The 24,686-nt window shown below is 42.3% G+C and overlaps 3 protein-coding genes across 5 annotated transcripts in view; 1 reads left to right on the forward strand and 2 right to left on the reverse strand.

Annotated features, from left to right (window-relative positions):
- LOC130164259 (piggyBac transposable element-derived protein 4-like) overlaps positions 1-16,290 on the reverse strand; it is a 30,456-nt gene extending 14,166 nt beyond the window's left edge. The window contains exon 1 of the mRNA XM_056368876.1: positions 15,327-16,290. The gene's annotated coding sequence lies outside the window, so the exon portion shown is untranslated. The remainder of the gene's footprint in view (positions 1-15,326) is intronic.
- Positions 1,826-15,293, forward strand: LOC130164305 (low affinity immunoglobulin gamma Fc region receptor II-like). 2 transcript variants are annotated; one of them, XM_056368958.1, is made up of 9 exons: positions 1,826-2,019; positions 2,757-2,792; positions 3,400-3,663; positions 3,743-3,985; positions 4,132-4,266; positions 10,341-10,439; positions 12,410-12,496; positions 13,599-13,740; positions 14,070-15,293. In XM_056368958.1, the coding sequence occupies exons 1-8, from the start codon at positions 1,926-1,928 to the stop codon at positions 13,700-13,702; spliced, it is 1,062 nt and encodes a 353-aa protein (XP_056224933.1). In that variant the 5' UTR covers positions 1,826-1,925; the 3' UTR covers positions 13,703-13,740; positions 14,070-15,293. The 2 variants fall into 2 exon arrangements, with proteins under 2 accessions (XP_056224933.1, XP_056224934.1); XM_056368959.1 differs by having other exon boundaries at positions 14,142-15,293.
- A 697-nt stretch (positions 16,291-16,987) lies between the features above and the next one.
- Positions 16,988-24,483, reverse strand: LOC130164309 (butyrophilin subfamily 2 member A1-like). 2 transcript variants are annotated; one of them, XM_056368970.1, is made up of 5 exons: positions 24,332-24,483; positions 21,024-21,359; positions 20,308-20,640; positions 18,385-18,413; positions 16,988-18,339 (listed from the first exon to the last, which is right to left on the reverse strand). In XM_056368970.1, exons 1-5 carry the CDS (start codon positions 24,399-24,401, stop codon positions 18,139-18,141), a joined length of 969 nt encoding a protein of 322 aa, XP_056224945.1. In that variant the 5' UTR covers positions 24,402-24,483; the 3' UTR covers positions 16,988-18,138. The 2 variants fall into 2 exon arrangements, with proteins under 2 accessions (XP_056224945.1, XP_056224944.1); XM_056368969.1 differs by having other exon boundaries at positions 16,988-18,413.
- Positions 24,484-24,686: the final 203 nt, after the last annotated feature.

Here is a 24,686-nt window from a genome sequence, read left to right on the forward strand (position 1 = left end):
AAACTGCAGCTCCTGTGATTTGGAAAGTTCTTGGTATCAAATTCATGTCTTTAAGAAAGAAAGCGTCACACAGATATGTACATTTTAATATTTTATCCTTGAGGCCAAAGGGAAGTCCTCCTGCACTCTGAACATCACTTCTGGCTGCACCTGTCTGCTGCTTCTGGAGACCCCTGGGCGTCTTGTCAGCACATGACTCTATAGGAATAACAGTGAATCCAAATATGGTCAAACAGGAGGGGCGCATGTTGAGCAGACTTCGGTTCATGCCAGTTTGTGGCAAGCTCTCACCCACCTGTCACTCAAAGAGGCCACGCCCTCAATCCTCCATAACTGTAAACATAAATAAAATGTAAGCAGGTGAGTTATATAAACAGGTGAGTTATATAAACAGGTGTCATGAAGGAGGAAATTATCTCTAGAGACCAAAACAGTTTTTGTACCAGGCTGTAAACATGTTTATTTCTGCTGTAAAGTTGGACATTTTAACATGGGAGTCTATGGGGACTGACTCACTGTTGGAGCCAGACTCTAGTGGTCGTTAGAGGAACTGCAGCTTCTGGTTCTTTGTGTTGATGCTTCATGTTTCAGTCTGGAGGTAGTGGTTGGTTTAAACCAGCAGGTGTCAGCAGAGAGTCAGTCCTCAGCCAGCAGGATAACACTGATCCATACAGTACCAGCAGCTTCTGCTACTTCTAGTATTTATTTAATAAATAACAGCAGATTGATGACCAGACACCTGCAGGCCAACAACCAGGGACCAAACTGACTGTGAGAGTTTTACACCCCCCCCCCCCCATTTTAACAGTAGTATAGATTATATGATTATATTTAAAATCAAATTCAAATGTATTTCTATGGAATCTTCTAAATCAAAACTTTTAGTTACTGTTAAGTTGAAGGAAGTTTGCTGCTATCCAGAGGTTGATTTCCTCCAAACAGCTGACCGGGGAGTTTATGGGTTGGGGTCATCAGTGTATAATGAGATGAGAAGCTGAGTGTCATTGGCATAATTATAGTATAGCTAATGTTATCATTGTTGATAACATAGCCAAAGGGAAGCGTGTATAAGTTAAAAGGAAGGGGCCCAGGATCGAGCCCTGAAGGACCCCACACACTAGATCTTATTTGTTGGAGTCAAGGCTCCAAGTGTGACAGTAAAAACAACACCAGACGGACCCGCCCAGTGTCCAACAGTATCCCATGATCCACTGTGTGGAATAACAAACTGAGGTCTGAGACTATTAGGACGGAGGTTTTGGCTGGACATCAACAGTGGGACCATGAATGTCTGTGACTGACTGACTGACCTGAAATAACGAGCGATGACCAGAATGAAAAAACACATGATAAATTAAGTATAGGGTCGGTTTTAACAGGATAAATACTGTTTTTATTCCTCTTTGATTTCTTGATCAGTTACAGTTCATGAAACTCAGCACTTCCTCCGGATTCTTCAGACTAAAGGTCTAAGAATAAAATAAAGGCCAAAAGACTTTTAATGTGAAAAATCTAAAGGAAGTTGTAAGTAAGTTTATACATTTTAAAACAGCAGTGGGACTGGAAATGGTGAATACATGAAAATAGAGCGGTAAGTTGACTGATGAATTCAGTTATTCATTTATTATCAGCCTGGTTAAATAATGGCATCAGACACTGAGAATCTATGGTAAAACACTTTCACAGCCTCTGAGGGATCGGCCCTCTGGTGGTCAGAGACTCACCGTCAGGACAGGAAAACCAGGCAAACCAGGCAAACCATTGGGGCCCATGAGGAGAAGGCAATGACTCTATAAACCAGTTTAAACCTCCATAAAGACACTATCACACTGAGGGAACAGCTGTAAAGTGTGTACTGATACTCTGCATGTGAGACGTTGAGGGGACATCTGTAAATTGTAGTATCTCCCCACATCATCACACACATGAACAGACAGGAAGGAGGTGGGATCAGCTGCTGTGTTGAGCTCATTTTAGCAGGTGGAACAATGGACCTCACATCTCTGCAGAGGCTGCTCTGTGAGTACACTCTGTTCATTCCCGTCATTTTATTTACAGCTCAGTTATAAATGAGTGTATGATGTCATGCAATGAGATTTAAATTATACTGAACAGCATCGAGACGAATCTACAGAGTGAAACATAGAAATTCATAGTTCAGCTGTTTAAATATGAACCAGCTTCTTAAACAAGAAAATATGAGATAAAAGATTCTTCATCATGTTTCAACTAATCATCAACATATTAACTGTGACTTTAGCTGATGTGAATGAGCTTCAACAACATCGTCATCGTCAACAAGAATAAAAGGAAACAACATCTGAACGTACAGTAAACGAGTGTTTTCATTCAGATGGCTCTAGTTTTAAGTTTATCTTGAACAGGAGGAAAATGAAGGTTATATAGCAGATAATATTCAGACGTTCATCAACATCACTGATGATCGGTCAGATCTGTTGCAGAGTCAGAACAGAGTGAAGGAAACCTCATTGATCCACTGACGTTTGAATTTACTGAAATCAACTGTTTAAATCATTAAATCAAAGACACATTTGTTCATTTCAAACCTCGATGAAGCAACTGAATATATTTTCTATCCTGCTGATCTGAAACAACGTGGTTGTGTTGTTGTTATCATCATGACTCATTATATTATCGTCTTATCTCTGAGTTCTGTGGCTGTATGAATGCAGTGTAGAGGAGGAGGTTTCCCTTTGTGTTCATGTTTAACTTCACAGTAACTGTCCCGTCTGTAGGTCTGACTTCGCTGCTCTGCTGCACCACGAACGCAGGTCAGTCCACTTCCTGTTTCTCTTTTCTGAGTCTCAATAAACACAGTTCTTTCAGGAAGCTCAGTTAATGAAAGTGAAGACATTTAGTTTTTCTCATGGTTTTACAGAAGCAACATTAACGTCCGCACTGCTCCGTCACTAATCAATACTCTCTCACACACACACACACTGCTCCGTCACTAATCAATACTCGCTCTCACACAATGATTCGGTAGTTGAACTGATCAGGGATCAGATAAACGCTGCAGCAGCACATTCCACTGTCTCTATGATCGTACGTGTTGGAACCACTGCAGATGTTTTCTCATGAACAGCTGTGAGGACAGAGATTATCAATGTGTCCTGAATTCTTCACTGAGGCTTCATCAATGTCAGATATTGATCCAGTGATCAGTGATCAGTCACTTATCTCTGATCCACTGCAGAAACATGATGCGACTAAGTGGTAAAAATAAACACGTTGTACTGAACACCACCCACCGACTGCAGCATGAAACAAAATGTGTGTGACCAAGACGTCCACTAGGATTATATGACTGTTGTTGTTGTCGAGTTGAAATTCATGTAAATTTATGTTTTGCTCAAATATTAATTGATTTCCCTCCAGCTGGTCTGACGGTGAGTCCCAGCAGCTCCCAGTTCTTTAAAGGAGACTCTGTCTCTCTGAGCTGTGAGGAGGACGACAGCTCTGCTGGATGGAGGCTGAGGAGGAACACCACCAGAGACACCAGGACTCAGTGTGGAGCTGACTGGGGAGAATCAGCTGGTTCTTCCTGTAACATCAGCTACATCGTCCCACAGGACAGTGGAGTTTACTGGTGTGAGTCCAGAGAGGGAGCAACCAGTAACAGCATCAGCATCACTGTCACTGGTAAGATCAGACTGTGGAGTCAGTGTTGATGAAGCTGTGTGTAAATGGATGAAATGCTGTAGTTTGTCTGTGTGTTGAGGTGGAGCAGTGATCCTGCAGAGTCCTGTCCTCCCTGTGATGGAGGGACATGATGTCACTCTGCACTGTAAAACAAAGACCCCTCCCTCCAACCTCCCAGCTGCTTTCTATAAAGATGGCTCCCTCATCACAGAGACTACAGGTCACATGACCATCCACCATGTTGACAAGTCTGATGAAGGCCTCTACAGCTGTGGCATCAGAGGTCATGGAGAGTCTCCACGCAGCTGGATCACTGTCACAGGTCAGGAGGTCAAAGGTTAAAGTTCAAAAACAGAATCAGCTCCAGTTTCTTAGTTTCATCTTGAAACTTTCTGAACAGTGAAATGAATTAATGTTTTATTCTTTCTTTATTTAAGTATTTTTAATTATTATTTTTGTTGGTTTCAGAGCGACCGACCACCACCTCTCCTCCTCGTCTACCTGTGTGGCTGTCTGCTGCATCTGTCTGTGGTCTGCTTGTATTGATGTTACTGGTGTTACTGGTTGTACTGGTGAAACGATGTGTTGAGAGGAAACCTCCAGGTGAGACACACACTTATTATTTTAAATGTATTCTATATGTAAATTCAGTTTAATGTGTTATTTGCATCAGATATTCCACTGTCCATTTGGACTGTATTTCTTTTTTTTTTTTTTTTAATTCTTTATTTAGGAATGGCAGTACATATCACAAGGGCAAAGGTAATACCATTTTTCTCCGCCACCCAGTTTTTACATTTTAAGTACAATTTAGTAATAAAAACAAAAAACAAACAAACAAACAAAAAAAAAACAAAACAAAAACACAGTTGGGAGAGAAAGTGTGCACATACATGTCCATAGTGTCTTTACAGGAGAGAAGTGACCAACATGATACTTAGTTAGGTGGCAGTGGTGGTGGAGGGGGGGGTATCGGTAGTCTTCAGTATGGGGGAAGCGGAAGCAGTTCTCAATGTATGGCAGGGGAGAGGTGGATGGGGGGGAGTGGAGAATGATATCAAAATATTGATGGGACAGTATATATCAGTGTCAATCTTCAGCCATTTAAAAAAAAAAAAAAAAAAAAAAAAAAAAAAAGGGGTGAGAGAGGAGAGACAACAGAACAGGGTTCATTTATCTAATACCTCCACAAACTCTGGGCGTAAAGGTTTCACATATTCAACCCACTTTGTCCAATGTTTAACAAATACATTTTTCTGGAGACGGAGACAGAATGTGATCTTTTCCATGATATAAATATCATTCACTATGTCTATCCACTCCTGAACTGTGGGGGACCCAGGGAGCAGCCATCGCCTTGTGAGCGCTTTTTTAGCAGCAGTTATCAAAACACCAAATAGATATTCATCTGACCGTCTCACAAGGAAGTCGGCCCTTCCTAGATATAGCGTAGAAAACTCAAAAGTCATATCAGCATTGAATATATTTTTCAGTACCTTGTGAAGCTCTTTCCAAAAGGGTTGTATCCCTGGGCATTCCCAGAAAACATGCCAGTGGTTAGCTCCCTGAAGCCCACACTGTCTCCAACATTCGGTATTACTCTCTCCAATATATCCTTTCTGTTTTGGTGTAATGAAGAATCGTATCAGGCATTTCCACCCAAACTCCCGCCATGTGTAAGAATTTGTGCACTTCCATTGAAATTTACATGTTTCGAGCCAATCTTCACTTGTAATTGAGAGATTACCCTCCTCCTCCCATCTCTTTCTAATGTATTCAGTAGAGTGGGCTTTTTTTGTCCTAAGGCCTTTATACAATCTGGAGATAACACCTCTACTTGAGTCTTCTTGATAGGCACCGATAAGTATCTTCAATATGGGATCACTCAAGTCTGTTTTGTTTTTAATATTATGTTCAAAATGGTTACGTATTTGGAGATACCTATAAAAATCAGATTTTTCAAGGCAGTATTCTTTCCTTAAATTTTCAAAATCCTTTAATTGTCCTTTTTTTGTTAAAGAGTAGAACGTTGTTATTCCTTTTGACACCCAGAGTTTGAACCCATGGTCCATTGTGTTGGGCTTTAAGTCAGGATCATAAGCACACCATTGGATTATTTGTAATTTATGGTCTAGTTTATACTCTTCTTTCATCACGCTCCACGTTTTCATTTGAGCTTTGATCCATGGATTCTGGAAACAATTAATGATTTTTTTCAAATTTTTGTAAGCCAACATTGCATGGATTGGGGGATCGTTCTGAATTGAGAGTTCAATATCTTTCCACCTGGCATGAAATGTTGGATTACATATATTGATTAAAGGTTTAGCCTGAGCTGCAAAAAAATAGTCTTTAAATTTGGAAGAGCCATTCCTCCTTCCTCCCTTGAGAGTTGCAGGGTTTTAAATTTCACTCTGGGTTTTTTCCCTTGCCAGATAAATCTGGAAATAACCTTATTCAATTCGGATATCTGTTGTAACGGCATTTCTACAGGGAGTGCTTGGAATAAATATAGGTATCGTGGAAGGATGTTCATCCTTACTGAGTCTATTCTGTGGCTAAGACCGAGAAAAGAGATGGAATTCCATCTGTGTATATCATCTTTAATTTTTGTTGAAAGAGGGCCATAGTTTATTTCTCCTAGTGTTAGAATGTCTTTTGGTAAGTATATCCCAAGGTATTTCAAATTGCACTGGTCCCATTTAAGTTGAAATTTCTCTCTGAGGTGTTTTGAGGCTGTATGATTAAAAGTCAAAATTTGCGTTTTTTGTATATTCAACTTGTAACCGGAGTAACTACCGAATGTCTCTAAAAGGGTCATTAATTCAAAAAATGAGTTAGGGGGGTCACTTAAATAAATCAGCACGTCATCGGCATACAAAGCTAGTTTGTGGTCTTCATCCTTAATACGGATACCTTTGATGTTTTCGGACTGCCTTATCCATTGTGCGAGGGGCTCAATATAGAGCGCAAAGAGGAGCGGTGAGGCCGGGCAGCCCTGTCTAGTGCCACGTTCTAACGTAATGGCGTCTGAAAGGTACCCGTTTATTTTTATTCGAGCTGACGGTTTACTGTACAGCATATGGATGATGTTAACAAAATCCTTATGCATTCCGAATTTTTCCAAGACTCTGTATAGGAAAGGCCAACTCACTGAGTCAAAGGCCTTCTCAGCATCTAGGCTAATTAAGAAGGCTTCAATTTTGTTCTGTTGGATATGGTCTAGTATGTGTAGTGATCGTCTGATATTGTCGTGAGTTTGTCTTTGTGAAATAAATCCAGTCTGGTCATTATGTATCAGCTGAGGGAGAATTTTTTCTAATCTTCTGGCAAGGATAGCTGTGTATAATTTATAGTCCACATTCAGCACCGATATCGGTCTGTATGACCCACAATCCAATTTATCTTTTCCCTCCTTTGGGATAACAGAGATCACTGCCTCATTCCATGATGGAGGCATTTTAGCGTTCGTCATTGATGTATTGAAGGCACGCAGAAGGCTTGGCATCAGATCGGGTCGAAAGACTTTATACCACTCTGATGGGAAGCCATCTGGACCAGGTGACTTGTTCGCTTTAAGCCTGGAGATAGCATCATTTAACTCTTTCTCAGTTACTGCAGCTGTTAACGTTTGATTTTGGTCTTCTGACAAGACAGGTAAATTGAGAGAGTCGAGGAATCTACCAATTTGCTGTTCATCTTCTAAGTGTGGTTGCGTATATAGAAACTTGTAGTATTTCCTAAATGCATTTTGTATTTCATCTTGTTTGTATTGAACAATCTTGGAATCTGGGTCTCTTATTTTATATATTGTACTGTTTGTTTGCTGTTTTTGTAGCTTCCTTGCCAGAAGTCTAGTTGATTTTGAACCTGATTCATAGTATTTCTGTCTTGTAAATATCATTTTTTTTCTCAATTTCTTGTGAGTAGAGCATATTTATTTCGATTCTAATTTTTTAAATTTTTGTCATCAAAGTCAGTTTCTGTTCTCTTTTGTGTTGTGTCTCAAGGTCCTTTAATTGTTTATTGAGATTTTTTAGTTTCAGTTGTTTTTCCTTTTTTTCATGAGCACAGAATGAAATAATCCTTCCTCTGACAACTGCCTTCAACGCATCCCATACTATAGCTGAATCGATTTCTCCTGTATCGTTGTCTTTTAGAAACATTTTTATTTCATCTTTCATTTGGGTCTTAAATTTTGGGTTGTTGAGGATACTCGTATTTAATCTCCACAATGTTCTTCCCATGTTGTCGCCAATATGTACCGTGCAAGAGAGAGGTGCATGGTCAGATAAATCAATACATCCGATGTCACAATTTTGTATTTTATGGCGGTCTCTTTTCAGCACAAAAAAATAATCTATCCTCGAATACACATCATGAGGACATGAGTAAAAAGTGTAATCGCGGCTCGATGGGTAAAAATCTCGCCATAGATCTAGTACACCTAATTCTGACATTAATATGTTAATTTTCCTATGTAATGATGTGACCATTGAATTTTTTGATGAGTCTAATTTTGGATTGAGACGGATATTCCAATCTCCACCGAATATGACAGTGCCAGTCGCCCCAATCATCAAATCAAAAAGTTTTCTATACAAAGCAAAGTCACTTCCAGGGGGTGTATAGATGCTACCTAGTGTTATGACCTTGTCATCGATTTTCCCTGTGACCATAATATACCTCCCTTCTTTGTCTGATATCTCTGAGATGTGTTCAAATGATACTTTTTGTTAGATCAAAATTGCTACACCTCTTCTATGTCCTGATCTGTAAGATGAATGATATACCTTTGAAAATCCCATTCTTCTAAGTTTCTCGTGTTCTGATGCAGTGAGATGTGTCTCTTGCAAGAGTACAACCTGAGCACTTTCTTTTCTCATTTTTGACAGTATTTTACTTCTCTTTGCCGGGTTTAGTATCCCATTCACATTAAATGAGACTACCTTAAGGATTTGCTTATTCATAATTTACCACGTCAGTTAAACCCACTCTCTCCCAGTATCTCTGCTGGCATTGGATTTGTACACTATAAACATCTCTCCCAAAAAACAAACATAGTAGGAACAAATTAAAACAGTCTTTATCAACACGCCACCAGAACAAAAATGGAACAGTTGTCTCCGTAGTTGAGGCTCGTCTCAAAGGAGCCTTGTGGGACTTTGTAAAGTCAAAGCCCTCGTAAGGGAAGATCCCACGTCGCAGCCGCGGTGGGGCCCTTAATTGTGGCCACATAATAAAACAGAACTTGGATTGTTCGCCAACTAACAAGTCCCGACCCTTAATTAGTCAAAATGATATTGCAGGACGACTCGTGAATATATTAAGTCATATACCTTATCCTAAATGAACGCTCAGTGTGGGGCGCAGCCGCCCGGGTGTGAAATACCACTTATCTGCATCTACAGCGTGGCTCCAGTCCCTCCTGCCCCGGGCACCTCTCTCCTAAACTCCCGGAGCTTTTCTTTATATTGGGAGCGGGGGTTTCTCTTTGGTTGTGTGCAGCCGTCCGCTGCATCGGGCTGATCTCCGTGTCGGTCGCGCCGTCTCCCCGCTGCCATGTAGATAGTAACCCGATTTCCTCTTGGTCCGGAGTACTGGACGATTTCACCACAGCCACTGAAAATCCCCTTGAAACCATGTCTCTCGTTGCCTCCGCAGCATCCCGGTATAGACGGGTGCCGTCGTTGTAAAATACTCGCATCTTTGCAGGATAGGGTGTCTGAAACTTGATCTGTTTCTCTTTCAAGACTCTCTTTGCTTCGGCGTATTCGCCGCGTTTCTTCAGCACTTCAGAAGGAAAGTGATGGTCGACATAAAAGCGGGCATTGTCGCAAAACACTTCTTTCTTACGCCAGGCTCTCCGAAGCACCTCTTCTTTCATCCGGTAGCTCCCAAATTTCACCACGATAGATCGAGGCTTCTGCGGGCCGTTGGGCTTCGGTCCCAGTGCCCGGTGTGCCCGCTCAATCCCGAGCTCTCCTTCGCGGGGGAAGTCCAGGGCATTTTTCAGCAGTTTATCCAAAAAGCTCATCATGTCGCTGCCCTCTTTATCCTCCGGTATCCCGTAGATCCTCAAGTTATCCCTCCGTGCGCGGCCCTCCTGGTCTATTAGCCTAGCTTCAAGGTCAGCCTGGCGCTGGCTCAGCCGCTTTATTAGCGTGGATGTTGCTTGCAGCACGGTCTCAGTCTCATCAATCCTCCCCTCTGCTTCGTCCAGTCTGGCGTTTGTTCTTTTTAATTCCTGTGTGATGCCAGAGAGTTGTGTTTTGTTGTCCTTTCTGAACTCACGGAGTTCGTTAAGGATGCAACGCAGGCTAACCTCGGGGCCGTCTTCATCAAGTACACGTGGGCTCGGAGAATTACTTCGGCTGCTTTCACTCATTTCACTATACGTTTCTGCCATATTCGTTGCGGTCCTACTTCTGGTGCTAACCCCCAACTCCATTGTTGATCTAATTATTCACTAGGTTTGATAATATCAAATTATTTGGAGGTTATTTCACAAAACCATCGGGGAGCTCGAAAGTTAGGCTGTCATCCTCTTGGAGGCGGAACCGGAAACCTGGACTGTATTTCTAATGAGTTCATATAAGTTTAAGTTTATTATTCAATAGTAAGTTTTATATTATTATGTTTTAAATTATATCATTGTTCATTTTGGTTCCTTCCAGCTGATGAAGAAGTCAGAGAAGATGACATCACAGATGACATCACATACAGCGACGTGAAAATATTACGCAACCAACAACAGCCAATCAGACGAGGCAGAGGTGAGCATCTATTGTACATTTAAATTACCTGGACGTGTTGTGTTTGTAACGGCTGAGGGCGTTAGGGCGTTACAGTTAACGTAGGTCAGGGCGGCGCCTCATGTCCTCGTGTAGATAAACTGGACCTGTGTCTTTGTGAGGACCATGTCTTCTTCTTTTAAACTGATGACACCGTCATGAATTAAAGGGACAGTGTGTGATGTGGAGACTTTTATAAAGTTAAATCCATTTTCCACAGGAGGACATTTTTAAAAAGTCGGATAATTGTGGAATATGAAGATGTTTTTAGACAATTAGGACATTTTAGAAAAAGTAAATGAGGACATCTTGTTCTGGTTTCATCTCTTCAAAAGGTTAAAATTGTTTTTTATGATGAAGATTTATGTGTGTTATTGTTATTTTATTTTATCTATTTATTTGTGTTGTTACCTTATGTCCCTTATGTGCAGATATTTTATGGCTTTAATATATGAATGAACTGAAAAGGCAATAAAGAGGTTTTTATGTTAGGATGAGAATTATCAGAACATTTTGTTATATGAGGATATTATGGATTATAAGGACCATACATGATTGTTGTTTTACTCAATTAATGTGACTGACTTTTATTTTACTCTGCATTTACATTTGATTTATTTTAATGATGCATTTTTTCAACAGCAACTTCAAGACATTTGAAGTTGTTTAGTGGCATGTTTCAGACTGAGGTTAGGCAGGTGCTGCTGTACCTGGTGTGTTGTACCCTGTAGTGGAACTGTAAATAGAAGCTAACAGCTCTGTGGTCGTCCAGTTTCCTGTTTCTGATAGAAACACTTGAGCCGAGCGCGGACCACCACACGTTTCACTGAGCTGCAGTTACAGACATCTAGTTTATAACTGCACAGATTTGTGTTTCTCTGCACACATACAGTTTAATGTTTGATGTGATTAATAATGACATCATTGAACTAACTTGAGTATTAAACACTGTTTCCCTTCAACTTACACTTTACATTTTATATTTACAACATTTTATTTTCTATGTATCTCAGTATGTACAAAGGTAACTACACTAGTGTTAGCAGTGGATAAACTGACAGTACAGGTATCAGCTGTAGTTCCTGCAGTATTGTAATGTGACGTGTGCTCTTTGCCTCCATCACGTCCGACACCTGCACAACAGTCTGCAGCCACGAGGCTGAGAGGCTGAGCTCAGAGCTCCGAGCTAATAGCTAACAGCATGCTAACATGCTAACATCCTCACAGTAGCCAATTAGCATGAGCACAAACTGATGGGATGTCGACCTGACGATGGCGCTGCATGAAAATCACCAACAGCAGGAGGAAGTTCTCACAGAGGAACTGGGTTCTTCTGGTTTTACCCCATTAAAGTGCAGTTTAAACTAAATCACGTATTCTCCTTTAGTATGACTTTAAGCCTAATCTATGGATTTCTCAATAGATTATTTTATTAATTTGCTAAGTTTTCAATTCTTCTATTTATTTAGTTTAATAGACACAAACAAGAAGACGTGACGGATTATAACATAAGATGTAAAGGGGGAATAAAAGAGCAGAAGGACTCAGCTTGAATTGTCTCTAAAGATCATTTTATTCTTTTTTTTAAACTGCGTCTAAAACCACAGGAACAACTTCCTCCTGTTGATTCCTCTGAGCTGTGGTTTGAAGCTGCTGATGTTTCTCAGCTCTGTATCTATTTTGGACGTGGTGGTGAAATGAGCACTGCAGCGTTGTGGTCGTCCAGCGTCCTGTTTCTGATGAACACCCTCCTCTTATATTTGGTCTCTGGTCGTTCACAGAAAAAAACAACTGTAAACCCACTGACAGTTATAGAGTCCTTACTTGACCTCTGTAATAAGATATTTACCATCCTACTCGTGGTCCTAACTCCAGCAGTGGATAAACTGACAGTACTGGTATCAGCTGTAGTTCCTGCTGTGTTGTAATGTGACGTGTGCTCTGTTTCCCAGAGAGCGATCCGGCTGCAGTCTACTCAGCTGTGAGAACAGACCACGTCACTTATGGACGAATATTCATCAGAACAAACAGGACCAGAGGTAAAGCTGCTCTTTATGTGTGAACTTGGCACAGAGACAAGCTAACAGTTCCCCCCCGGTTCCAGGCTTTATGCTAAGCTAAGCTAACCACAGCTCTCAGCTCTCTCTAGTCTTCCTATGATTAAATGCATTTACAGTTGATGAAGCCAAACGAGAATCCTGCACCATGGAAACACAGCTGGGTGTTGGGCTTCCATTAATCCATCAGTTGCTTTGTCTAAAAAATATTAGAAAATAATGAGAAAGAATACCTGTCATGGTTTTTCCAGAACTGAAGGTAACGTCTTCAAATGTCTTGTTCTGAATATACATATAATATATATCTGTATTTAGTAGTTTAATGTTGCTAAGATATTACGCTGCTGCAGTCTTTGTAGGTTTCAGCTCGTCTGGACGAAACCTCAAAGTCACAAAGTCAGAGTGAAATTAAACCACGATCCAGTGAATCTACAGTTTTTAGTTCATAGCAGAAAGTTTGTCGAGACTTTAGATTTAGGAGATAAACCGAGGAACTGAGGAAAGTTTCGATGACCAACTCTTAGAGAATCAAGGTCCTCCAAGAGTTTGATGGTCAGATACTGGTCTGAAGAACAGATCCTGCCGGTCCTGCCGGTCCTGTTGGTCCTGCCGGTCCTGTTGGTCCTGTTGGTCCTGCCGGTCCTGCCGGTCCTGCTGTTCCTGCCGGTCCTGTTGGTCCTGTTGGTCCTGCCGGTCCTGCTGGTCCTGCCGGTCCTGTTGGTCCTGTTGGTCCTGCCGGTCCTGCCGGTCCTGCCGGTCCTGCCGGTCCTGTTGGTCCTGTTGGTCCTGCCGGTCCTGCCGGTCCTGCCGTTCCTGCCGGTCCTGTTGGTCCTGTTGGTCCTGCCGGTCCTGCCGGTCCTGCCGGTCCTGTTGGTCCTGTTGGTCCTGCCGGTCCTGCCGGTCCTGCCGGTCCTGTTGGTCCTGTTGGTCCTGCCGGTCCTGCCGGTCCTGCCGGTCCTGCTGCTCCTGCTGGTCCTGCTGGTCCTGCTGGTCCTGCTGGTCCTGCTGGTCCTGACTGGTGGAGCTCAGGTAAAGGTCAGCGTCGAGGTTGTCTCATATTGATGAAGTGTGTGTTTGTGTTCAGAGTGTCCAGCAGAGCCGGAGGTCGTCTACTCTTCACTGAGGTCAACCGTCACACCTTCACACCTGTCCCACCAGTCCCACCAGTCCCACCAGTCCCACCACTGACGTCCTCCTGCTGGTCTGTTACTGGTCCTCTCTCCAGGGTACATTCAGCTTTCATAACACTTTAGATATTTGTCAAAGTTTTTAAGTGTTTTTAGCTGCAAAATGAAAAATGAAAACAAAGAGAAAGTTAAGATGAAAAGAAATTGGTCAATTACAGTGCACTCCTCACTGTGCAACATGTTACTTGTGTTGTCGTACTTTCATTTATAGATATGATGATACCCACCATTTGTTTTGTGGTGAATGAAGCCATTAACTTTACTCTTATTTATATTTAATTGATGTTTTTTGTTACGGCAGCAGAGATCTGGTTTCTCTGCAGGATCAATAACCTTGTTTTTCTCCTGTGGTTCTGTGGCTTTCACAGTTCTTCTGATGGAAAATTTGACTTGTTCGTGTTTGGTTGTGGCTAACCGATCGTCACCTCTGCTCAGCGCAGAGACAACAGACCGACAGAAACCACGACCGCAGACTATAAACAGCCTGAACGCTCAGCGCTGGAAACTCTGCAGAGAGTCTGAAGAGTGAAATATTGATGAGACGTTTCTTCTCTGAACTCTGACGCTGACCCAGGGACCAGCACTCTGAGCCTGAGGACCTCTCTGTGTGGTCTGCAGACCCCTGGTTGATCACTAGTGACCCCTGCTGGTCCATCAGTGACCCCTGCTGGTCCATCAGTGACCCCTGGTGGATCACCAGTGACCCCTGGTTGATCACCAGTGACCCCTGCTGGTCCATCAGTGACCCCTGCTGGTCCATCAGTGACCCCTGGTGGATCACCAGTGACCCCTGGTGGTCAGTGAGTAAACTAGTTAAAACATCTCAAACCCAGCTGACCTCTGTGGAGTCACAGTAGTGCCATGAAAAAGAATAAATCTGTAAAAGAGTAAATAAATAAATGTGGAAATATAAAAAGAAACAAATAAAACATTTACACAAATACATAATATAATATAATATGATAATATAGCTTCTGCTTTTACTGTATTGTTTTTGCTTTGAGTTGTACGAGTTGTTTTCAATAAAATTCAAACATCATATGAATTGGTTGTTTTACAGTGTTTATGTCGTAAATGTGACATTTGAAATGAAACGTGATGAAGCTAACAGTTAGCCTGCTCAGGGTTGAGCTAAATGTCACCAGTTATCAGTCTGTTAACTCAAACACTGACAATGAACAAGATTATGGACTGAGACTCGTGGTGCGTTTGATGACCTCTAGCCAGTGTTCGTATTGATGAGTGATGCTACAGAAAAGCCTCAGCTGTTGCAGTGTGTGAGCTTCAGGGTTTCCTGATAATTAAAACTCTGTTATTGATCAAGGTAATCAAACAGCTGAGTTGATAGGTCACACATGATATATGTATGTGTTATAAGTAACAAGTTTCCGGTTCGATTCCCCAACAATCGGACTTGTTTCCTGTCTCTCGTCATCGTCCTGTCCAATAAAGTCGGTCTGAAAAGGTGAGAGAAACACTGTTGGAGCCTGTAGACGGTGTTTCACTGGAAAAACCAGCTGTAGTTCTTCTTAGATGTTGATCAGTAAACTAATATATTCTTATCTGTACGTGATGAATTTGCATGTGACATTAGGGACACATTCCAACATTAGCACAGCGCAGACCTTTAATCCTGAAAGTCACTTTTCTACCTTTTATAATTATACATGAATTTTATCATCGTTAAAACAATAATTTAAACATGGACATGTGTTAAAAATAAAAGTGATTCCCACAGTGAAACGACATTATTGAACACCTGCAGTACCTCTCTCAGACCAGCAGAGGGCGGCAGACCACAGGTAGAAAACCTCTGAGACAAGACACTGAACATCCCACGACATAAATCATCTTGTTCTGAGCTGAAACAGTGCAGGAAGATTCAGTTCATAATCAGAGGTCCAGAACATTATATTATCAATATAATAATATAGTAATAACTATAAGTAGTAACTATAAGCTGATTCTGATGCAGTAAAATGTCTCTTCCTGCTTTGAATGCATTAATGTTTTTATCTGTTTTATTTATATTTCATATTCAGTCTCTGAACTGTTTCATCTTGTCGTCTATGATCATTTCTATGCTGATGACACCCAGATATTTATTCGTCTACAGCCCACGGATCCTAGCAGCCTCCTGACTCTGGCCTTTCTGACATTAAATCCTCCCATACACAAAGTAACATGTAATTTCCATATATAAATGATGTTTATAAATATATTTAAGGCTTTTAACTTCCTTTAAATCTCTTCTTCAAACACGTTTCTTTGTCTCAGCCTCTGGTGACGTCTGATACGTCTTTCATTGATATTGTTTTTATATATTTTACGTCTTTGACTGTCAGATCTTTTTTCATAAAGATGATTTGAGATGTTTTTATGTTGCTCAGGTGCTTTGGACTTTTCTTTTATCTGGTTTTACCATGTTGTAACTCTATTAAGAAAAGTTCCATAAATAAAGTTATTATCATTATTATGACTCATCTGAGAACGCTGCTAATTAAACCTGTTACCGGTTGTTCTTGTTGCTCAGAAACTCGCCACAGAGTCCAGAGGTAACAGGAAACAAAATGGTGCCAACACAGAGACAATAAAGACCCACCTCCAGAGAGAACAAGGAAGGACAGAGCATTATTCAGAGATTCATCATCAGCCCTGAGGGCGACAGCAGCTGAAATATTTCCTGCACCTGAATTCAAAACAGTCTCATGGTTGAGTGACAGGAGGAGGAGGCGGGTTTGAACCTGCTGACGGATCAGATAAAACCTGATCAGACGGCTCAGTAAAGATGGAGGCTGATGCTTGTTTATTCTAACACAACATTTCCTCTTTTTAAGATAATTATACATTGAATCTAATTGTTTATACTCAGTTTTAAAACGTGTTACAATTATATTTATAAAACAGAGAATTCCCCTGAATCCCAGAACACTTTCACTTCTGAATCCTGTGACTCATCGGAGAGATGACTGATTAAGCTCCTCCCACACAGACAGAGAAACATCATGTGACCTCCATAAACAAATGTGTGATTTCCACATCGCAGCATGTTTGTATCAGCTGCGTCTGGACGTAGATCTGAGGTGAACAGAACCTACAGCTACAGCTCTCATACTGAACAGAACCACTATAAAACAGCAGCTGCTCAGGTGTGCTGGTTCAGATCACACCTGCAGCAACATGTTCAACAGCTCCAACTACTTTTAGCTCCGTGAGAGAGAAAGAACCAGCTACGACTCCTGCTCATCATCCTCATGAAGAAACAGACACACAGGTTATATTAAAATACTGTATGAACATTTATTCACAGAAGAGTTAGAATTATTATTATTTACATTTCACACACTTTATCATAAAAACAAATTAAACTTTAAACCAAACCTAATCAAAAGGCCACTGATGCACCACAGGGATGTGGTTTAATGCAGGCAAAGGAAGATGAATGTCCATTCCAATCTTGCAGTTTTATGTGGATTTATTGCAACTAAATAAAACAAACAAAAGAACAAGGAAACCATGGCTGCTGCTGCTGCTGCCTCTCTTTGCACTGGTAAAAAACCATTGGCCCACCCAGGTGCATGCTGGTCCTCAGTGTGCCTACCTACTCATATAACCTCAAGTGCCCAGTGTTAACCAATTACCAAAAAATAAACAAAAATACTAATTATACAAATCTAAATATGCTAAACAAATAACTAACAAACAATATTATAAAAGATCTAATTTCAATAAAGCAAACAAGTTAATCAAACAAACAAAGTTGCTCATAATTAATCAATTACAACTAAAACTAAACTGAACAAAACTAACAAATAAAAAACAACAATCATAATGAGGCTGAGACGTAAACGTCTGAACAGCTGGTTCTTCTGCTGCTGAGACCAACACAGATACAACCAGGAAATAAAGCAGCTGTAACCAACAGAAAAAGATCCTGACTTCATTTCCCAGAGTCCCCTGGTGCCTGAACTCATGAACTCCTGACCTTCTCCTCTCATTCTCTTCCTCACCTCCTCTTCATGATCAGAGCGGAGGAAAGGAGCTTCACTGCTTCCTTCCTTATCTCCTTTAGGAAACAGAAATGCCGTCCCACAATTCCTTGCTGCAGCTTCACCTGAGCTGAGCCTCTTAAATCAACACAGGAGTCAGACACATGAAATACATACAAACCAAATGAACCAGGAGTGATGTCAGTCTGACCACACCTCCCAGGTAGAGTCCTGCTCCAGGTGTGGACAGGTTCACTTGTTGTCATGGGAACAGAATGTCTCTGTATGTCTCTTCATTTCCACCAGTGGATCAGTCACAGAGCAGAAGCTTCTCTCTGATGGAGTTTGGTTCATCTGAACTTTATGTCTCTGTTTCCTTCAGACTCTGATTCTTTTCTTCTTCATGGATCAGAGAGAAACAGGAAACAGGAAACAGATCTGAGACTCTTCAGACCTGCTGAGGATCAGCTGCTCTATTGGCAAGTTCATATGACGGCTGCTCTGTGGATCGTTTACGTTTCCTATAGATCATAAAACCAACAACAACAACAACAACAACAACAAGCAGAGCAGCAGCTGACAGACCGACTCCCAGTCCACCATGTCCGCTGCTGTTTCCCTCCTTGTCTCCTCCCTCCTTGTCTCCTCCCTCCTTGTCTCCTCTCTCCTTGTCTCCTCCCTCCTTGTCTCCTCTCTCCTCGTCTCCTCTCTCCTCTGTGATACCTGCAGAGAGAAGCAGGTGTGAGGTATCAGCTGTCAGGTAGGTGATGAGACAGACATTATCTACTGAACTTTGATCACATGACTCAGACCAGCTGTTCTCTACAAAGTCTCATCAACAACATCTGGAGAAAACACAAACATCTGGTCTGTGATGGTTCACTCTCACATCAACAACCAGGAAGCAGCTGCACCAAGACTCACCTGAGTCTGACTCACCTGAGACTGACTCACCTGAGACTGTACTGACTCACCTGAGACTAACTCACCTGAGACTGACTCACCTGAGACTGACTCACCTGAGACTCTACTGACTCACCTGAGACTTTACTGACTCACCTGAGACTGACTCTACTGGCTCACCTGAGTCTGACTCACCTTAGTCTGACTCACCTGAGACTGACTCACCTGAAACTGACTCACCTGACTCACCCGATACTGACTCACCTGAGACTGACTCTACTGACTCACCTGAGTCTGAATCACCTGAGACTCTACTGACTCACCTGAGACTGACTCTACTGACTCACCTGAGTCTGACTCACCTGAGACTTTTCTGACTCACCTGAGACTAACTGACCTGAGACTGACTCACCTGAGACTGACTTACCTGAGACTCTACTGACTCACCTGAGACTGACTCTACTGACTCACCTGAGACTTTACTGACTCACCTGAGACTGACTCACCTGAGACTGACTCTACTGGCTCACCTTAGTCTGACTCACCTGAGACTGACTCACCTGAGTCTGACTCACCTGAGTCTGACTCACCTGAGACTGACTCTACTGACTCACCTGAGACTGACTCTACTGACTCACCTGAGTCTGTCTCACCTGAGACTGACTCACCTGAGACTCTACTGACTCACCTGAGTCTGACTCACCTGAGACTGACTCACCTGAGACTCTACTGACTCACCTGAGACTGACTCTACTGACTCACCTGAGACTGACTCACCTGACTCACCCGATACTGACTCACCTGAGTCTGACTCACCTTAGTCTGACTCACCTTAGTCTGACTCACCTGAGACTGACTCACCTGAGACTGATTCTACTGACTCACCTGACTCACCCGATACTGACTCACCTGAGACTCACCTGAGACTGACTCTACTGGCTCACCTGAGACTGACTCTACTGACTCACCTGAGTCTGACTCACCTGAGACTGACTCACCTGAGACTCTACTGACTCACCTGAGTCTGACTCACCTGAGACTGACTCACCTGAGACTCTACTGACTCACCTGAGACTGACTCTACTGACTCACCTGAGACTGACTCTACTGGCTCACCTTAGTCTGACTCACCTTAGTCTGACTCACCTGACTCACCCGATACTGACTCACCTGAGACTCACCTGACTCACCTGAGACTGACTCTACTGGCTCACCTTAGTCTGACTCACCTTAGTCTGACTCACCTGAGACTGACTCTACTGAGACTGGCTCACCTGAGATTCTACTGACTCACCTGAGACTGACTCACCTGACTCACCCGATACTGACTCACCTGAGACTGACTCACCTGAGACTCTACTGACTCACCTGAGTCTGACTCACCTTAGTCTGACTCACCTGAGACTGACTCACCTGAGACTGATTCTACTGACTCACCTGAGTCTGACTCACCTGAGTCTGACTCACCTGAAACTGACTCACCTGAGTCTGACTCACCTGAGACTGACTCTACTGACTCACCTGAGTTTGACTCACCTGAGACTGACTCTACTGACTCACCTGAGACTGACTCCACTGACTCACCTGAGACTGACTCACCTGAGACCGACTCACCTGAGACTGGCTCACCTGAGATTCTACTGACTCACCTGAGATTCTACTGACCCACTTGAGTATGACTCACCTGAGTCTGACTCACCTGAGACTGACTCACCTTTCTGATGAACATCCAGGTGGATGATGCTGATGGGTTCAGGAAAGGAGTTTGCTTCTGTCTGGACTCGACACTCGTATCTTCCTGTGTCGTCTCTCGTCACGTCCTTCAGAGTCAGAGACACGTCCCCGTCCTTCATCTGTCTGTCCCTCAGCTCCACCCGGTTCTGAAAGGACGGACTCTGGTTCTGTGGATCAGGCTTCTTGTCCCGGTACAGAAACACTTGTTCTGGCTCCGGCTCAGCTCTGCTCCACTCTACAACTGTGATGTCTGTGTCTCTTGGACCTCGACACGGCAGAGAGACAGTCTGTCCAGGTGCAGCTGTGACGTTTACTGGGATTAAAGGAGGGAACACAGAGCAGCCAATCAGAGCGAGCGCCCACCGGTCTCGACCGACACACACAAGACTAATAAGAAGTGATGTCTCTTGAGTCGTGTCGATCGGGGCTGAGGACTACAGGTGAGACCCGTTCAGTCTTCACCTGCAGTGAGGAGCAGGTGGGACAGGAAGCCGTGGTGTTAACTGACCATCAGCCTCTTGTCTTCGTACAGACACCTGTCCCTCGCTCTCTACCTGAACATCAGCTCAGTCAACACAGGAGTCACAAACATGAAATACACACAAACCAAATGAATGAGGAGGGAAGTCAGTCTGACCACACCTCCCAGGTAGAGTCCTGCTCCAGGTGTGGACAGGTTCACTTGTACAAACTCACCTGAGTCTACAACCTTCAGGGTGATGGTGTTGATGAGCTGAGGACGACTTCCTTTTTTTCCAACATGACACTCGTATCTTGCAGCGTCGTTGATGGTGACGTTCTTCAGAATCACAGAGACGTCTCCGTCCTTCACCTGTGGATCTGTCAGCTCCACTCGACCACGATAAGATGGAAGCTGGTATTCTTCATAAAAGCGTTTGTCTCTGTAGAGGAAGACGTAATCCTCTGACTTCAGGTCAGGTCTGATCCACTTTATCAGTTTGATTTCAGCATCTCTGGGACCTCGACATGGAAGAGTGACGTCTTCTCCAGGTTTCACCTTCGTCTCTTCACCTGAATCACAAGAAAAAGTCCAGAGAGAAACAGGAAGTAAAAGTCAGTGACCCAGTTCTTTATCAAATACTTTTATTTTGAAGGTTCACCACAGAACCTCCATGATCTGAGCTAACTGGTGATGATGATGATGATGATGAAGAAACTTAACAATTAAAAAAACCTACAGTGGACGAGTGGTTTGACATCATTTATAACATTTTTAAGATGGAAAGAATTACTTTTGCTATAAGACTAAAACAGGGTCTGTTTTTGAAAAGATGGGAAAGATGGATTAGATATGTCACTCCGGTTCTTCCATCGTTTGTCTAGCACCAGGTCTTATATCCATTTCCTTCTTTCATCTATGTTTTTCCTATTCAACCCTTATGCATCAGTATTTTAACTTTTTTTTTCTCCAGTAAAACAGATGTGCACCCCAGCATTCTTGTTCTAAGCCTAAGGAGTTAAGTTCTCAATTTTTGTATTGTATTAATTTCATCTTTTGTGTGATTGAGGGAGGTCCAATCATCCCTATCTGTATTGTCAGTGGAATCGTGGATGTATTACTGTGCAATTCAGTTGCAATTTACAGATGAATGGATGAGATTGGTGAATTGATATGTGAATGAACATGTAAACCATGAAAATCACAATAAAACTTAATCACTGAAATAGAAGTCAAAGCAGCAATATCAAGACTCAAACCACATAAAAGATGGTTCGGTAGATTATCAGGCTATAAGATAAATATTCAGAAAACTCAAGCTATGACCTTTAATTTTAACCTACCAGATGATTTAGTTACTAAATACAACCTGAGTAGTAACAAAAAATTAATGAGGTATCTGGGAATTAATCTTACCCAAGACATTACAAAATTATTCGAAGCCAAGTATATTCCTCTCAACCTTAAAATGAAGTGTGACATCTCCAGATGGAATCACTTACCTTTTCTCAGTCTAACTTCAAGGATTGAATCAGTCAAAATGGTGATTTTGCCCCGCCTGTTGTATCTTTTCCTATCGCTACCAATTGAAATAAGTGATCGACAGTTCATTGAATGGCAGAAATTAATTTCTCGATATATCTGGATGGGTACAAAACCAAGGGTAAAATTTAAAGTAATGCAACTATCAAAAGACAAGGGAGGAATGGCGCTGCCTAATTTAAAAGATTATTATTACGCGGCTCAGATAAGAACCCTGGGGTATCTCTGTGACTCGCAGTTCAGGGCCAGGTGGAAGGAAACAGAAGAGGGAGGCTCTGCAGGTCCACCCTTACAGGCAGTAATGTCAGACAGAAAACTTATAGACAGTCTTGCAAATAAGAATAACCCCTGGATAAAAGTAACACTAAACACCTGGCACAAGGTAGTTAGGAAATACAACTTAAAGGGTGCAGAAAACATATTACGTTGGTGTGCTTATGACACGGATTTTATTCCAAATAGGACAGACAATAGATTTAAACTGTGGACAGAGAGGGGCCTTACGGCTTACTGTTGCTTTATACACAATGGGTCTGTGAGCAGGATTTTTTCAGATACCTCCAAGTAAGGAATCGATTACATACAATTTTGACAGAGGACCAGAGTAGTGATATCCTGAAGGTTTTCGTTTCAATTTATAAATCTGGGAGTGGAAAGAAATGAATATCTAGATTATACAAAGGTCTCCAAAACTCCCCGAATTCGAACAGCCTGCATATTAAATGTAAATGGGAAAGGGAGGGAGATCTGGTCATAACTGGTGATAAATGGGAAAACATTTGTAAATTACAATGGAAAACCACAACTTCACACAACTGGCGAGAGTTTAGATGGAAAAACATTGTGAGATTTTTTATAACACCTGCCCAGAAGAGACACCAAGGTAATGGAACAAGTTGTTGGAGGGTGTGTGGTGCAGATGTGGCCAACCATTATCATCTATTTTGGGGTTGTCCAAAACTTTCACCTTTCTGGCATGATATTCTTGATTGTCTGGAATATATGTTTCAAAAGACTAAACAATTTGATGTCTGCTCAATGTATTTTTGTACCACAGTAATACATATGCAATCATTAGCAGACACATATCTAATGAAGATATTATTGATTGGAGCAAAGAAAGCTATAACAAGGAAATGGCTGCAACCCAACACACCGACACTGGAAGACTGGCAAGGGACTGTTCACGAAATCTACATCATGGAGAGACTGACATTCGCTCTAAAAGTGCAGTCGGAGAAGTTTAAGAGTTGGTGGTCAAAATGGATCAGCTATATAAAGTCACGGAGACCTGAACTGCTTTAAGTATCTCTATTACATGGCTTGAAGTACCAGTTTAATTTTGATGGAAAAATGAGTAAATGTGACTTTCTTTGGTTCAATTGTTCCTATTGTATACATGGTAAAATGAAAGGGAGAGTAATAGCTTGGAGAATATGTTAGCACAATTGTCCAAACACATGTTTTTGTTTAGCTCTGTATGTGTGTAATGGTGCTGAAATGACTTTCTATGTTTCTCCCTGATAAAAAAAAAAAACATCTCCCTGGATGATCGTTAGCGTTGTTTCAGTGCTTGTTAATGAATTCAGACGGGTCAGATTTGACCACCTGGTTGTAAGTAGTGTGGAACAACCAGGGCTGAGCGGGAAAGATCTGATCCACCAAGTGCAGCTGCCGCTAACCAGGAAGAGACGGTAACTCCGCCATCACACGAGGCAGCGCCCCTGTCCCACTACACCTGAACGCACCGTGACACCAGGAGCCTAAAGGTTGTCCTCAGTGACCCATCTGATCCCAGACCAGGACCTGGTCTTCCTCTCTGACATAAACCTCTGAAACACACTTGATGTTCGCTTTGATATCGACTGTAACGAGGAAGTGAAGCTCCGCCATGTTCAGAGACTCCGTCACACACAGAGACTGATACGGGTCTTTACAGTAACTTCCCCACAAGCTCAACTACTTTCTCTTTCCTCCATATATCCGCTCACACACTGCTTACCTGCAGAGGACACACATGACAGGAGACAGGTGAGGAGACACACAGAGACGGTCAGTACTGAAGAAAACATCTTCTTCTTCTGCTGGTTAATAACCGTCAGCTTCCTGGAGAATCGATGAAGTCAGTGTGAAGCAGCTGAAAGGCAGTAGTGGACTGTGACCGAAGATAACTGAGGTACAATGATCTGTGAGCAGCTCCCTTTGACTCTGACGCCACGCCCACCTGTGACACAGCTGAGGGAGGAGTCACGTGATTTACAAGAAAACAGCAGGGAGCTCTGCTCGTATGAAGCACCTGAACTGATTGAACACAGAACAAAACAGCAGCTGAAGGTCCAGACTGGAAACAGGAAGCA

The sequence above is a fragment of the Seriola aureovittata genome, chromosome 23, assembly GCF_021018895.1.
Source record: "Seriola aureovittata isolate HTS-2021-v1 ecotype China chromosome 23, ASM2101889v1, whole genome shotgun sequence".
NCBI classification, from domain to species: Eukaryota; Metazoa; Chordata; class Actinopteri; order Carangiformes; family Carangidae; genus Seriola; species Seriola aureovittata.